General features: G+C 59.5%; 1 protein-coding gene across 4 annotated transcripts in view; it reads left to right on the forward strand.

Annotated features, from left to right (window-relative positions):
- MYO7A (myosin VIIA) overlaps positions 1 to 14,399 on the forward strand; it is a 79,156-nt gene that overhangs the window by 24,252 nt on the left and 40,505 nt on the right. For all 4 annotated transcript variants that reach the window (XM_053670780.1, XM_037138101.2, XM_053670781.1 and 1 more), the window contains 11 exons: positions 2,959 to 3,143; positions 3,826 to 3,947; positions 4,028 to 4,170; positions 4,320 to 4,433; positions 5,559 to 5,712; positions 6,965 to 7,041; positions 7,623 to 7,742; positions 8,494 to 8,636; positions 9,663 to 9,873; positions 10,369 to 10,504; positions 13,061 to 13,167. In XM_053670780.1, the coding sequence (XP_053526755.1) occupies positions 2,959 to 3,143; positions 3,826 to 3,947; positions 4,028 to 4,170; positions 4,320 to 4,433; positions 5,559 to 5,712; positions 6,965 to 7,041; positions 7,623 to 7,742; positions 8,494 to 8,636; positions 9,663 to 9,873; positions 10,369 to 10,504; positions 13,061 to 13,167 (1,512 nt within the window). The remainder of the gene's footprint in view (positions 1 to 2,958; positions 3,144 to 3,825; positions 3,948 to 4,027; positions 4,171 to 4,319; positions 4,434 to 5,558; positions 5,713 to 6,964; positions 7,042 to 7,622; positions 7,743 to 8,493; positions 8,637 to 9,662; positions 9,874 to 10,368; positions 10,505 to 13,060; positions 13,168 to 14,399) is intronic.

Consider the following 14,399-nt stretch of genomic DNA (forward strand, 5'->3'; position numbering starts at 1 on the left):
TCCCTCTGGCAAATGAGGAGACCTCTCGGGTGGGCAGTGACCCTGGGAGGGTGTGTGTGTCCCAGGATGTGTGTTTTAGTTTCCATGGTTTGCTAAGGTAGAGGCCGTAGGCTGGCATGCCTGAGGGCTTCTTGGAGGAGGTGGAGGTAGGTAAAATGGATTCCAGCCACATCTCCTAGGGTGTGTCTCTGGCCCAGAGAGGCCTCTTGAAACCCTCCTGGGGACTTGGAGGCCCCTAGGGACCTTGTCTGCTGTGTTCCTGGCTTGGAAGTAGTCTCTCTCCTGCCCAGCCCACGGCCTTGCAGGGCAGGTTTTATTACTGGAGACTGAGTGAGGGGCCTGTGCTGGCAGGGGGGGTTCACCGTCTGCTGACTGTGGACTCAGAGAGACAGGGCCCGAGGGCTCAGGAAGCAGTGCTGAGAGGCTGGGGGGATGGATGGGTACTGAGGCCCATAGATGGGCAGGCGGGCCCGGGGCTCAGGCTAGCAGTGGCCAAGCCTCTCGCTTCTTCTGCTGCCAGCTCCGCAGCCCCCAAGTTCATCCCGGTGCTCAGCCAGGGCATGGGCATGGTGATGGACAGGGGCGGGCTGGCACGAAGGAGAAGGAAGTGCCAAGGGAGTGGTCCCAGGTCCTGTCGTGCCTGGGTGAGGATGCCGATGGCATTGTTGGCCGAGCTGCGAGGCGGGAAGGAGTAGGCTGGGGAGGGAGAGGAGCTCTGCTCTGCACAGAGTGGACATCAGGTGGGGACACCCGGGAGGCATGGGAGCGAGACCCTGGGATTCGGGAGGGCCCTCAGGACTGTAGACAGAGTAGAGAGGGCCTGGAAGCCCTGGTGGGACAAGGGGGTCCAGCCCCAGCCCCAGGAAGCCTTCTCCTGGCTCTCAGCGTGCCCTTGGCCCTCCTGCCATGGCACCTTTCTTGCTCTCGGTCACAGAGCTTGCTCTCGGGCCACCTCTGTTTGGCTCCGACTCCCCTTCCTGCCGGCTGGTTCACTGGGTCTGAAATACAGCTCTGCCTCCAGCTTCAGCCACTGCTGTCCATCCCCACACGGCTGCCAGGGTGACCTTTCCCAGCAGACCTCCCACATGTCACGACCTTTCATGCCTCTGTGCTTGATTCCCACTGAGAGACCTCAGCTCTCCCTCTCCCGCACCCCTACCTCAAGGAACCCACCGGCCCCCTCTGAGCCCCTACAGCCCCAGGCTTTCCCTCCCTGGCCCCAGCATCCAGCTGTCAGCCTCCCTGTATGTTTCGGGTTCTTGAGTGACTGTGTGAAGCCAGCTCGTTCACTGTGGTGGCCATGGGCCAGGTGGGTGAGCATCACATCGTTAAGAAGGTATGAAGAGAAAGGAAGGTGGTGCTTATGGACAGCCGCTCTGTGCCAGGCAAAGGTTATGTCCTTTGGTTTTTACAACAGCCTGGGAGGTGGATGTTAACCACCCCCTTTCCAAATGAGCAAACTGAGGCTTAGAGACTCAAGTGGTCTGCCAAGGGGACGTTCCTGTGGTCACTTCTCCACCAGGAGACGAGTCTAGCTGGTTCCTGCAGCTGGACTGGGCTGAGCTGCAGAGGAAGGTGGCAGAGGTGTCCTGGGGCTGGAGGTTGGCTGGTCCTGTTCCGAGAACTCGACCCGCCCTGGGGTGTGTGTGGGGGTGTTGGTGGGGAAGGACCTTGTCTCCCTGTGCTCCACTGACCAGTTTCCTTTTCTCCTGCTCCTCACTTCCCGACCTCAGAGCGGCTATGGCGGCCGGGCGAGTGCAGCACAGAGCGGCCCAGCTTGCCACGTGTGCTCGGCCCGGCCGCTGCCCGCCAGCCTCCTTCCCCATCCCACCCCGTCTTCCTGCTTGGGCTCTTGCACACGGTCAGTTGGTCAGCATGGTGAGACTCAGCTGCTTCTGGCATGGGCTGCTTGGAGGAGAGCTGGGGAGGAAGAGGAGAGTCCTCTGGGTCCCAGGGAAGGGTGGGCAGAACCAGGACCGGAGTCTGACTGCCAGGTGCCCCCCAGGGCTGCCCGGCTCCAGGGTGGGTGTGTTCCCTGGTGCCGGCAGCAGGACCTCTCCTGTGTGGCCACCGCCGGCTGAGGCTGCTGGGGCCAGGCTGTGGCTCTGGTGGGGAGCACTGAACCCAAGGTGGGAGGGGTGGACGGGGCTGTCACCTCCCCTGTGAGCTCTCATCTTTCTTCAGCCTGTCCAGGCCCAGATGTCACACTCCCATCACCCGTCACAGGCTGGGCCTGACTTTTTCAGGTTGGGGTGGGGAGGGGCCGGAGGCGGGAGAAGGAACCACTGAGCGCCTCACCGGGCCTGGTGGCCTTGTTGTCCCCTGGGCGGCAGGGCCCGGCCCCCGGCAGGAACTTTTGCACTCGGGCCATTCCGTGCACAAGAGAGGAGCCCACAGAGAGACGGTGCCCACACGACCCCTGGGGAGCATCTGGGCCCGGAGCCTGCGCTGCCCGGGGTGTCTGGAGCTTCCGTCCACCCAGCACCCAAACCACCCACCCCTGAGGCCCCTTCAGCGCTTCGTGGCTCTTCCTGTGCCCTAGAAAGGTTCAGAATCTCAGTCTCGAAGTGTGAGCCACAGGGCTTGGAGACAAAGGCAGCAGCCGGCTCCTGAGGAGCCCCTGCCGTGTGCTATCAATTTTTTCAATTTCATAAACAATTGCTTTATGCCCATTTTACAGATAAAGAAATCAAGGCTCAGAGACCCTCTCTCCCTCCCTCCTCATCTCCTTTCTCCCTTCATCCCACGTTGCTGACACCTCCTCTGGGCCAGACCCAGCACTAGTCTGAAGACCTGCCCCAACCATGGGGAGGCGGGATTCTGACACCAGAGCGGTGTGACCGCAGAGCCAGTGCTGTCCCTCCCAGAGGGACGGATGGAGCAGGCAGAACCAAGAGCTCTTGGGAGTCAGAGCCTCCCACGCGCAAAGTGGTGAGCTCCCGTTCCTCATCCTCACAGACATACACGGGCTCCATCCTGGTGGCTGTGAACCCCTACCAGCTGCTGTCCATCTACTCACCGGAGCACATCCGCCAGTACACCAACAAAAAGATCGGGGAGATGCCCCCGCACATCTTCGCCATTGCCGACAACTGCTACTTCAACATGAAACGCAACAGCCGGGACCAGTGCTGCATCATCAGGTGGGCGTACCAGCACCAGTGTGGGGCCCCAGGCTTAATCACCTCAAGGGGGTGTCCAACCTGCAGCCCCACAGCCCGCATGCGGCTCAGGATGGCTGGGAATGTGGCCCAACACAAAAATCATAAAGTTACTTACATTAGATCTTGTGTGTGTGTCATTGTGTGTCACGGCATAGTTACACGGCAAGACAGCGCTTCCTTTCCCAGTGCCATGTGGAGAGCCCCGCCCAGGAGCTCTGCCAGTGCCTCATCATGCAGAGAATCACCTCCCCTTTCCCAGGTCTTATATCTCCATTAATGCTACCAAAGCTCATGTTAGCTTTTGCGGCCAACCTTGTTCACTGCTGGGCCCTGTTAAGTTAGAGTCAGTTGAAAGCTCGGGATCTTGTCTTTCTCGGGCAGAGTGTAAAAGGACAAAGTATGATCATGCATCTAACATGTGCCATGCTCTGTGGCACATGTTAGAACGGCGGGGTGTACACATCTGAATGAAGGGCGAGGAAAGTGACCTTCAGCTGTGGTGGAGTAATGAACCCCTTTAGCCTTCCCCCTGCCCTGGAAGGCCTAGGCTGTCAGCCCATTTCACAGATGGGGGCAGGCTCCTGGGGGAAGCAGCTTCCGCTGAAGCTTAGTGGGGAGGGGCAGCGCATATTGTGACCAGCTCACTGGACGTCCTCTGCAGCGGGGAGTCCGGGGCGGGGAAGACAGAGAGCACAAAGCTGATCCTGCAGTTCCTGGCGGCCATCAGCGGGCAGCACTCCTGGATCGAGCAGCAGGTGCTGGAGGCCACCCCCATCCTGGAAGGTAGGGACAGGGATCTCAGGGTAGGGCTGGGCAGCCGGGTGGGGGCTGACCTTGCCCGTGACCCTCTACCCACCCTGAAGCGTTTGGGAACGCCAAGACCATCCGCAACGACAACTCAAGCCGCTTTGGGAAGTACATCGACATCCACTTCAACAAGCGGGGCGCCATCGAGGGCGCCAGGATCGAGCAGTACCTGCTGGAGAAGTCACGCGTCTGTCGCCAGGTGGGCCCAATCCCAGGGGCAGAGTTGTTGCTGCGTGGGACCCCGAGAGGCAGCACTGCATGGTAGCCACACGATCCGAATAGCCTCAGGTGTCCCTCGGCTGCGGCCTGCGTGCCCCTGACCCCCAACACCTGTGCCCATGTTTCCAGGCCCCCGATGAAAGGAACTACCACGTGTTCTACTGCATGCTGGAGGGCATGGGCGAGGACCAGAAGAAGAAGCTGGGCCTGGGCCAGGCCACGGACTACAACTACCTGGCAATGGTGAGGCCCAGTCGGGCGTCTGGGGAGTGGGACATCCGCCCCAGTGAGGTCAGGGCAGCCTGCGCCCCTCCCCAGCTCCAGGCGCAGTGAGTGGGAATTTCCGTGTGGGCTTTCTCCTGTGCCCTACCTGCCCCAGCCTGCCCTGGCCTTGAGTTGCCATGAGGCCTGTCCCCTGCTTGGGCACACACCCGCTTGTACACATCTGGACAGATGCTCACCACAGCCACACATTCCTAAATGCATGTGGGTGTCCCAGAGCCTGGGACACACAGACACACACACCCGTGTGTATGTGCGCAAAAACCCGCCTGTACACCTCGGCTGTGCTGGTTCAGTCTTAGGGGACATGAAGCTCGGGGCCTCGCCAGTCCCCCTGGAGTGGAGGGTGCGGGCCACTTTGGCTTCCTACTCCAGGGCTCATGGATTGCAGGGCTCTGCGGCCTCTCACTGCTGGCAGGCCACCAAGGAGGCGTGGGCCCCAGGGCCATTGCCGCTGCCCAGACCTAGGTGGGCGACCAGGCACACAGCAGGCTGGCTCGGGGGCGCCCCTAGTGCTGAGGAGGACCTATCGCAGGCTGCCTGGAGCTGGGCTGAGCCATGTGGACACAAGTGTGGGCAATGGCACCTGAGGGGTGTGTGTGTGACAGGTCTTCCTCGACATGTCCTGTAGCTGGCTGGCTAGCCTGGCACACTTTCACACACACACACATACACACACACGCACACAGAGGGGCTTTCCAGGCACACACAGTGAGGCTGGCCCTGGCAGTGCTCCCCCCGCCATCTGTCCCTGGTGAGGGGTTCAAGTCCCTGAGGGTGGGTGAGCACGGCTGGAGGGGAGCACAGCAGGGCCTGGGTGCGGGGCCTTCCAGGAAGGGTGATGGACCAGGCCCAGCGTCAGTGGCCTTGCCTCTCCTACTCACGAGAAAACGGGCCTCCAAGGTTCCAGATATGGGAAACATGTTCTTGAGACGCCCAGGTGGGAGCTCTCTGGACTTCTGGAGGAGTCAGGGTGCTCACCATGCCCGGAGCCCCAGGCCGGCTTGGCTGGGCAGGAGGGCCCTCCAGCTCGGGCACTGCCTCTCTGGGCCCCCTGATGCCCTCCTGCACCCACTCTCCCTGCAGGGTAACTGCATAACCTGTGAGGGCCGGGAGGACAGCCAGGAGTATGCCAACATCCGCTCCGCCATGAAGGTGCTCATGTTCACCGACACGGAAAACTGGGAGATCTCGAAGCTCCTGGCCTCCATCCTGCACCTGGGCAACCTGCAGTATGAGGGTGAGGCCCGAATGGCACTCCACTCCCCGCCTTGCACTGGATCCAAGGGCAGCCCGGCACCTGGCTGTGCCCAGACACCCAGTCCAGGTGGCTATTTCTGTCTCAGCATGTACCCTCTTAGGGAGAATGCACCCGAGGTAGGTTTGAACAGACCTGCTAGCCTCAGGTGTGGTTTCGCAGTGCTGAAATATCACTGTAGAGATGTACGGATAAAGTGTAATGGGGCAGACTATTGGCCCTTCAAGGCCACTTTCAAATTTGGTTTCTTCTTTAAGGTCAGAGAGGGTAAGGGTTTTTTTGTTTGTAAATTTTTTAAAAGATTTTATTTATTTATCTTTAGAGGGGAAGGGAAGGAGAGAGGGAGAGAAACAGCAATGTATGGTTGCTTCTTGTGCGTCCCCTGCTGGGAACTGGCCCACAACCCAAGCATGTGCTCTGACTAGGAATCGAACCACAATCCTTTGGTTTGCAGTCCTGCGCTCAATCCACTGAGCTGTACCAGCCAGGTGTTTGCAAATTTTTTAATTAATTCATACTAAGGTGTGAGTGACTGAATCGTCATCTTCAGAAAAGGGGAAAGAGCAGGAAAGAAGATGTTCACTCACCTAACACTCCCTGGGCACCTACCGTGTGCCAGGCTAGAAGGTGGTCCTCTGAGGCAGGCCCCCAGTCCCACTTTGCTCTTGCCCTTGGTCCCCAATGTGGTCCCTGGACAGAGTAAAAGCCTGAGCTTTAGTTAAAACTGCCCCTCTGGGAGAGTTTGTTCGGTTAATGAATGAATAATCCCAGCTCTCAGGAGCTCACAGTCTAGTGAGCCTTAAAAGACTAAGAGGCGAGAAGAAAGGGCACAGCAGGCTGAAGGCTCCGAGGCCTGAGAAAGCAGGGCCCGGGTGGGGAAGGACAGAGTGTATCAGGCCCTAAGCTAGATGGGTTCACAAAGCCTGTCTGGTAGGAGCCACTGAGTGCCCTGGGAGTCCGGAGCGGAGGTCGGGGGAGGGGGCACGACCACCAGTGTCTGCGGCTTGGGGGCCGGGACCCACACGGTTTCTGCGCTCATGGCGTGCTCACAGTTCTGGGTGAGAACACACATCAAATGTACAGCAGCCCAGGGAAGGGTTTAATCACAGAATGGTGTCCTCCGTGGACAGCGCAGCCCCCTGAGAGCAGGGGTGGTGGCCTTCGGTCCCCTTAGCCAGTCCCCGGCCCCCATGCCCGCCCCCTCGCCTGATGCCACCCCTCCTGCTGCTGGCAGCCCGGACATTTGAAAACCTGGACGCCTGCGAGGTCCTGTTCTCCCCGTCCCTGGCCACAGCTGCGTCCTTGCTCGAGGTCGGTGCCTGGTCTTCTGCCCCACGGCTGCTTCTGTCTCTCCCAGAGGGGCAGGTTTGACTTCAGGTTCGGGGGCTGGCAGGTGGAGAAATTCAACATTGAGAACCACTGTGCACAGGATCTGGGCTGGGCGCAGGCCCCCTGGGAGGGGGGAGCCCAGAGCTGGGGAGCCACACTGCCCGTCAGCCCGGCTGCTCCCGGGGGCGGTGGGGGCTGACGGGACCAGGAAGCCCCGAGTGAGTCAGTCAGCCTTTTAGCAAACACATACGAGGCTCTGCTGGGTTGGAAAAGTGCGGTGAATGAAGCCAGAGTCAGAGCTAGTCCGGAGGGACAGTGACCTGCTGGGGCGACAGGCAGGGGCTGTCAGAGAGCCCTTCCATTCCCTGTGCAGTGTTTGGGTAGGATTTGATGGCCGGGGAGGGTTTGGCTATAGGGCAGGGGGGAAGGGCATTCTTAGTGGGGGGCAGTCCTAGTGAGGCCTGGCTGGGAAGCGGGAGGGAGGGGTTCTAGGTGTGGTGCGGGTCCCAGGGAGGGACTAGCTGGTGGGCGGCTGTGTGCGCACCTGGATGTTGCCCCACCAGGTGAACCCCCCAGACCTGATGAACTGCCTGACCAGCCGCACCCTCATCACCCGTGGGGAGACAGTGTCCACCCCGCTCAGCAGGGAGCAGGCACTGGATGTCCGAGATGCCTTTGTCAAGGTGGGTTTGTGCAGTGACCGCCTGCTGTCCCTGCCCTTTGTGGATGGTCAGGAGCTGAGGTGTCCACAGAGCTGGTGGACATCTGGGCCATGATCCTGGCCTGCCCTGAGGCCCAGGCCGGGGCCTTTGGCTCTGTCTGGTGCCTGGGCAAGAGTCTGCCTTCCCCTGAGCCTCAGAGGGCGGGGACTGTGCCCTCCAGGGGCCCTGCCAGCTGTGGTCCCCTAAGGCCCTTCACTCTGGACTGCTTTGATCTCCAGCCCTTCAGACCTCATACTGGGTCACATTCCTTGGGTACTCCGTCTGCTGTGCTGTTCTTGGCCCAAGGGTGCCCTCTCTGGTCTCTTCAAAGAAAACACTGAAAAGGGGCTCATTTGGATGGGGAGGGCTCGGATCCTGCCTGTCTGACGGTCACACACTTGCTGTGCATCTCGCCCCTCCATGCTCTGGGCCCTGTGCTGGGCTCTGGGACCCTCAAGATGCTCAGAGCTGGTGGGGAGACAGAGAGGGTGGAGAAATGGGAGCCCAGAGGAGGGTTCCTTCCCAGGCTGTGAGGTCGGGGAAGGTGTCTTGGGGGAGCTTTGAAAAATGAGTAGGAATTGTTAAAGCAGAGAAGGGTGCTCCAGGCAGAGGGAGCAGCTGGAGTAGAGGCGTGGGGTTGAGAAGAGCAATGCTGCTCCCCAGAAGGGGCTCGGCCTGTCCCCTGCAGGGGGTGTCTGGGCCCAGTGGCTGAGGCTGCCGCCCTCCCTCACAGGGGATCTACGGGCGGCTCTTCGTGTGGATTGTAGACAAGATCAATGCCGCCATTTACAAGCCCCCCTCCCAGGACGTGAAGAGCTCTCGCCGGTCCATTGGCCTCCTGGACATCTTCGGGTTTGAGAACTTTGCTGTGAACAGGTACCGTGAGGGGCTCTGCCCTGTGGGAACTGTCTTCCACAACACGGACATGAGAAATGTCACATCTCTCCCTTTCAACTACATTCAGTTGGTCCATGCACCCCCTGCCAGGCAGCTGGACAGTTGGCACCAGTCATCCTGGCAGGCCTTCTCCCTTTCCCTCCATCCCCTTCAGTCCCCTGGGTCAGCTGAGGCCAGCCCAGCAAGGGAGTTCTAGGGCTGGGGCTGGGGCTGGGGCTGCTGGGGCGGGAGGCTCACGCCAGGCCCCATGGCCAACCTGCCCGGTGCCTAAGCTGCAGCCACTTCCAAGGGGAGTGGCTGGTAATTCAAGGGTTGAGATGGGGGTCTTAGCCATGCTTGGGGTCCCACACTCTTGGGGGGACCATGGGAGGGGCAGGTAGATGGAGCAGGCTTGGGTGGGGCCCAGGTGGCAGGCAGCCATGCCTGCCCCACTTCCTGGCTATGTGACCTCTGCCAAGTCACTTCAATTCCTGTCATGTGTGGGGGTCTCTGAGTCCTCCCCCAGCCCCACCACACCCCCACATTGAGTGTCACCTGGACAGGCACTGAGCTGGTGGCTCAGAGATGCCAGCTGTCAGGGCTCTGCTTCCAAATCTCATCAGCCCCCTTCCCAGGTCCCGCTGACACTATGGGGTCTCTCCAGCCCCCTGCCAGGGCCTTGGTTTGTCCCTTCTGCTGGGGGACTGAGTCCCCTGCTGTCTGTCCCCACAGAGCCTGGCCACGCAGGCAAAAGGTCATAAACTGGGGCCCTGAGCCCTGGGCCCTAGCTTTAACTTTCCTCTGACTTGCTGAGTGATCTCCCCCTGGGCCTTGGTGGCCTCTCCTGCACACGGAGGGGGTTGGACTTGGTAATCCTGCCCCACCCTGGAGGTTGGGGAGTCCTTGACAGAACAGTGTGCCCCAGGACACGCTGCACAGGGAGGCAGAGGTGGGCCTGAGCGGTGGAGCAGGGCCTCGGCAGCGCCCGTTCACCCCCCACCCCCCGTTCCCCCTTTGCACCCCCAGCTTCGAGCAGCTCTGCATCAACTTCGCCAACGAGCACCTGCAGCAGTTCTTCGTTCGGCACGTGTTCAAGCTGGAGCAGGAGGAGTACGACCTGGAGAGCATCGACTGGCTGCACATTGAGTTCACCGACAACCAGGATGCCCTGGACATGATTGCCAACAAGCCCATGAACATCATCTCCCTCATTGACGAGGAGAGCAAGTTCCCCAAGGTGGGCCTGCGGCAGGGCGGGGTCCCCTGCACTGAGCCTCAGCTTCCTCATCTGCAAAACGGGGCCGGTGACACCTGCCTCTCAGGGGGGGCTGGGGCCAGTTCACGTGCATTCCTGGGACATTTGGAAATCACCTGTGGTCCACTAGGTCCTGTACCAAATGGTGAAGGTCTGCGCATGCAGCTGGCGCAGAACAGGCGCTCCAGACACGGACTATGTCTTGGTGTGGGGGAGGGACGGCTCCAGATTTTACCCCCAGGAACAGATTTTCTAAACTGGAAAGTACTATTGCCATTGTGTTGTTCTGATTCATCCACCGAACAGATCGGGGGTGGAGGCCCAGAGAGATCCTGTGTGGGCTGTGAACAAAGGGAGGGAAGCCCCTGGGAAAGACAGAAGAGGGGGTGCAAGACAAGGGCAGGTGGAGCGTGCTGGGGACTGAGGGGAGTGGGGAGGAGGGGAGGTGGGCTCAGCAGCTGCCCTCGGTCCCCACAGGGCACGGACACCACCATGCTGCACAAGTTGAACTCCCAGCACAAGCTCAACACGAACTATATTCCTCCCAAGAACAACCACGAGACCCAGTTCGGGATCAACCACTTCGCCGGTGTCGTCTACTATGAGAGTCAAGGTACAGCCGTGCTGGCCCCGCGTCCCTCCCCGGTGCCCTTCCTCCGTCACCTTCTCCAGTCCAGGACCGAGACACCAGGGTCCTGAGTACAGAGAAGACACACAGGAATCCTCTTTTACTTAAAATATTGTAGTAAAATATGTATAACATAAAATTTACTGCCTTAATGGTGGTTAAGTCTACAATTCGGTGACAAGTGTGTTCACAACAGAGTGCAGCCGTCATCGCTGTCCATTTCCGGAGCCTGGTTGCCACCCCGGGTGGGAGCTCCCACCCGTTAGACAGTGACTCCCGTCCCTCCAGCCTCCGCCGCCCTGCACTGTATTTCCCGTCTTTACCCACTTGACTGTTTTGAGTAGCTCATGTAAGTGGACTCACACGTTATCTCTCCTTCTGTGTTGGCTTATTTCACTTAGCATAATGTCCTCAGGGCTCTCACCTGTGACAGCCTGTGTCCTTTCAGTTTTTCCATTCCTCTGTCAGTGAGTGTTTCAGTCGCTTCTACCGTGTGGCTACTGCAAATACTGCCGCTGTGGACCTGGTGTACGGGCCTGTGTGTGGGTCCTGCTTTCAATTCCTTGGGGTGGGCCGGTGCTCTTTTGGACACAAGGGACACTGAGGCTATCAGGGGCCGCTAACTGTCCTTATGTGACATAGCCCATTGGATGCACAGCCAGGCCCAGAGCCAGCCCCGTTACCCCCCAAGACTCAGCAACCAAACCAGGGGTGAGCTTTGAAGGGGATGTGCTTCTTTCCTGCTGGGGCACAAAATCGGGGTCACTTTCAAACTGGAAGTCAAGAAGAAGGTCAGAGCACAGTCGAGTTTACCCCGTTCTGTCCCAGCCAACTGCACCCCCTACCCTGGGCTAAAGGGCCAGCCCCCAGTGGGCCTCAGCTGCGGGGTGCGTCTGCACCAAGCTCCTGCCATTCAGCCCCAAAGGGTCCCACCCACAGCCCAGGCCAGCGAAATTCAAAACAAGCATGCCGTTGGTTTGGCATTTCCTCGTTGTGTTAGTCCGGAGGCAGCAGAGTGTACCAGTGAGCCAGGCTGCAGGGGTGGAAATTGAAGGCTGCTCAGTCCTCCTTCAAATACTGGATGTGGGATCCCAGCCAGTTATTAGAAAGAAAAAGGCCAACGTTAAGTTCGAGACTGTTGGGCAAACCAATAGATCCTCTGTTCGGAGTAATAGAGGATTGTGTTTTTCAGTTTGGTTCAGCCGGCATTCACTGAGCATCTATTATGCACCAGGCTTCCTGTCGCTGAGGATACAGAAGTGAAGACTGATCTAGCTGGACATGAAGTTACAGAATTAGAGGATGTTAGATACGGAGGGAACATGAGGGTCCTCCACTTTTGCAGATTTGCAGACTGTGGCCCAGATAATGAAATGACCTGCCTAAGATCACTAGCCAGTTTTCAGTTGCTTTAAGCGGTGCACACAGCCCTGTTTTAATGCAGCATTTTATTTACGGCATGGATGGTGATGGGTGACCCGCAGAGAAGCCACAGCTTGTGAGCACTGTCATCCCATCTGATAGGTGAGGAAGCTGAGGCCCAGAGGGGACCTTCCTGGGGTCCCATAGTGAGTCTTTCATGGGGCTTTAGTTAGAGCCCTACGATTCCATCCCAGCTCCAGAGCCGGCCCTTCCACCACCAAGTCACTCCTGCAGCTCGCCCCTCTCAGACGCGGGGTGGGCTGCCCATCGCTGGGTCTCTGCACCCCAACCAGCCAGGGCAGCCTGAGCCCTGCGGAGAGAGGGCGCCGCTCCTCTGCGGGTCAGTCCTCCTCAGGCACTCCCAGCCCTCCGGCCCCGACCCCTGGCCCACCCTTAACCGGCTCCCTGGTCCCCGGGAATGGCAGCCTTCTCTGGGGTCTGTGAGGTGCAGGGAGCCCCCCTGGGCTGGCACTAGGGGGCCTGGGTTCCAGCCTTCACTCTGCCTGTGGCTTGCTGTGTGGCGTTCGGCGCCTGGCTTAGCTTCTCTGAACATCGGTTTACTCCCCTGTGGGATGAGAAGATAGTTCCTGCTCGTCCCGCATCTCCAGTCGGGCGGGCTGGGGGCATTGTGAGTGCCGGAGCTGTGAAGGCATGTTGTGAAACAGAAGGCAAGCTATTTTTAGTTAATGTTTTTACTCTTAGCTCGTACCAGATCAACAAGTATTCTCTCCCAGATAATACACTTGTTTAATAAGGGCCTTTGACTCCTTGGTTTAAAAGACTAAGGCCAGCATCTCAGGCATCTCGGTGGTTCAGTCAGGAAGGTGCCCTGCTCGCTCCGGGCACAGCCCTCCTGCCGTCTCTCTGACCAGGATGGAAGGGGGACTGTGTGGCTGGGGAGAAGGAGTCCCAGTTCCGGCTGTGCCCTCACTTCTCTGTGGCCCGGGCCAGCTGCTGTCCTCTCCAGGCCTCAGTGTCCCCCACTGTACCACGGATGTGGGTGAACTAGGTGAATCTGAGGCTCCTCCTGGCCCTTAGGGAAGATTTGGGACGGGGTTGAGGCGGGTCAGGTGGAGGCTGCCGGGCTGGGAGGTGTGACCGCTCTTTGCCACTGCCCAGGCTTCCTGGAGAAGAACCGGGACACCCTGCACGGGGACATCATCCAGCTGGTCCACTCCTCCAGGAACAAGTTCATCAAGCAGATCTTCCAGGCTGATGTCGCTATGGTAATGTCAGGACAGGGCTCCCCCTGGGTGGGAAGGGGCCCCAGAAGCTGGGCTGGTGTCTAGGTGCCCCTTGTCCTGTTGCCTCAGCTGAGTTCCTCTGGCCTCAGGGCCTGGACGGTGGTTTGCTGTGGTTCTAGGAGGAAGTGGGGAAGCTTCTAAGATGCTCCCTCTGGTCCCCTCGTACCGCCTGGGGGTGTGCAGGTAGGGCGCAAGGCCCAGAGAAGGGTCATGTGAGAGAGAGGTTAGGACTCAGTTTACCTCGGGAGTCCCCTTTCCCCACCCAGACCTTCTGCTGCTAATAGGGAGGGCCGGCCGCAGGCGCACGCCCAGCCTGGAGGACACGGTGGCCGTGGGTGTTGGGAGAGACGGCACGAAGGCCGTATCTGCGCCAGCCCTGGGCCCCAGACAGGGGTGTGGGGTTTCTCGCCTTCTCTGCTTCCCTTGTCCCTAGAGTGGTGCTGGTGGGCGTTTTCCTGCAGGGTCACCTGCCTTTTTACCTCATGTTTCCTCCTGCCCGTGGCTCCTTGGAGGGCGCACAGGGGCGGAGGGGGGGCTCCCAGGGAGGGCAGAGCTGCTGCCCCCTCGGTGCGTACCCAGGTGCCTCTGCCGCCCCCAGCCTCGAGGGGCCCAGACCTCTGCCCCGAGGGTCCTCTTCTCTCCCCCGTGGGTTTGGCCTCCGCTTGCTGACCCACCCTGTTCTCCTCGTGCCTCCCCCATCTCGCCCTGCACTGTGGTTCCTGTGATAGTTTCTCTGTGGTTATGCGTTGGGCACCCTCCGCCAGTCAGCCGCTTCTGCCAAGGTAAAGACCCAGCGGCCTCCACAGCCCCCGGGACTAGGCTGTGCCCTTGGCTCCCATGGCACTGAGGTTTGGGGAAAGGGCTGGCTTTTTCTTTCTTTTTTCTTTTTGAGTGTGCATTTTTTTTTTGTGGTGTGGTTTGTGGCGTGGTTTTGGTTTTTTGTTTTTTGACTTGTGTGTATGCAGGCCTCTCAGTTTCTTAAAGAAGGAAACTGAGTCCTAGAGAAAGAGGCAAGGCTTGCCCAGACACCCCACGTCCCAGGGCAGAGGGGGGACCACACCCTTGTCTCCAGGGCATCAAGGCCACCTCCGTCCCCCAGGCCGTGCTCCAGTGTCTGTGTCTGCACCATGGTCAGATCCTCTGACCACCTTGTAGAGCAGGGCAGGTGGTATTTTCTGCATTTTGCAGATAGACAGCTTACAGATGAGGGGTAG

Source organism: Artibeus jamaicensis, unplaced genomic scaffold (genome assembly GCF_021234435.1).
Source record: "Artibeus jamaicensis isolate MK-2021 breed Jamaican fruit bat unplaced genomic scaffold, CSHL_Jam_final contig_64, whole genome shotgun sequence".
In the NCBI taxonomy this organism is placed as follows: domain Eukaryota; kingdom Metazoa; phylum Chordata; class Mammalia; order Chiroptera; family Phyllostomidae; genus Artibeus; species Artibeus jamaicensis.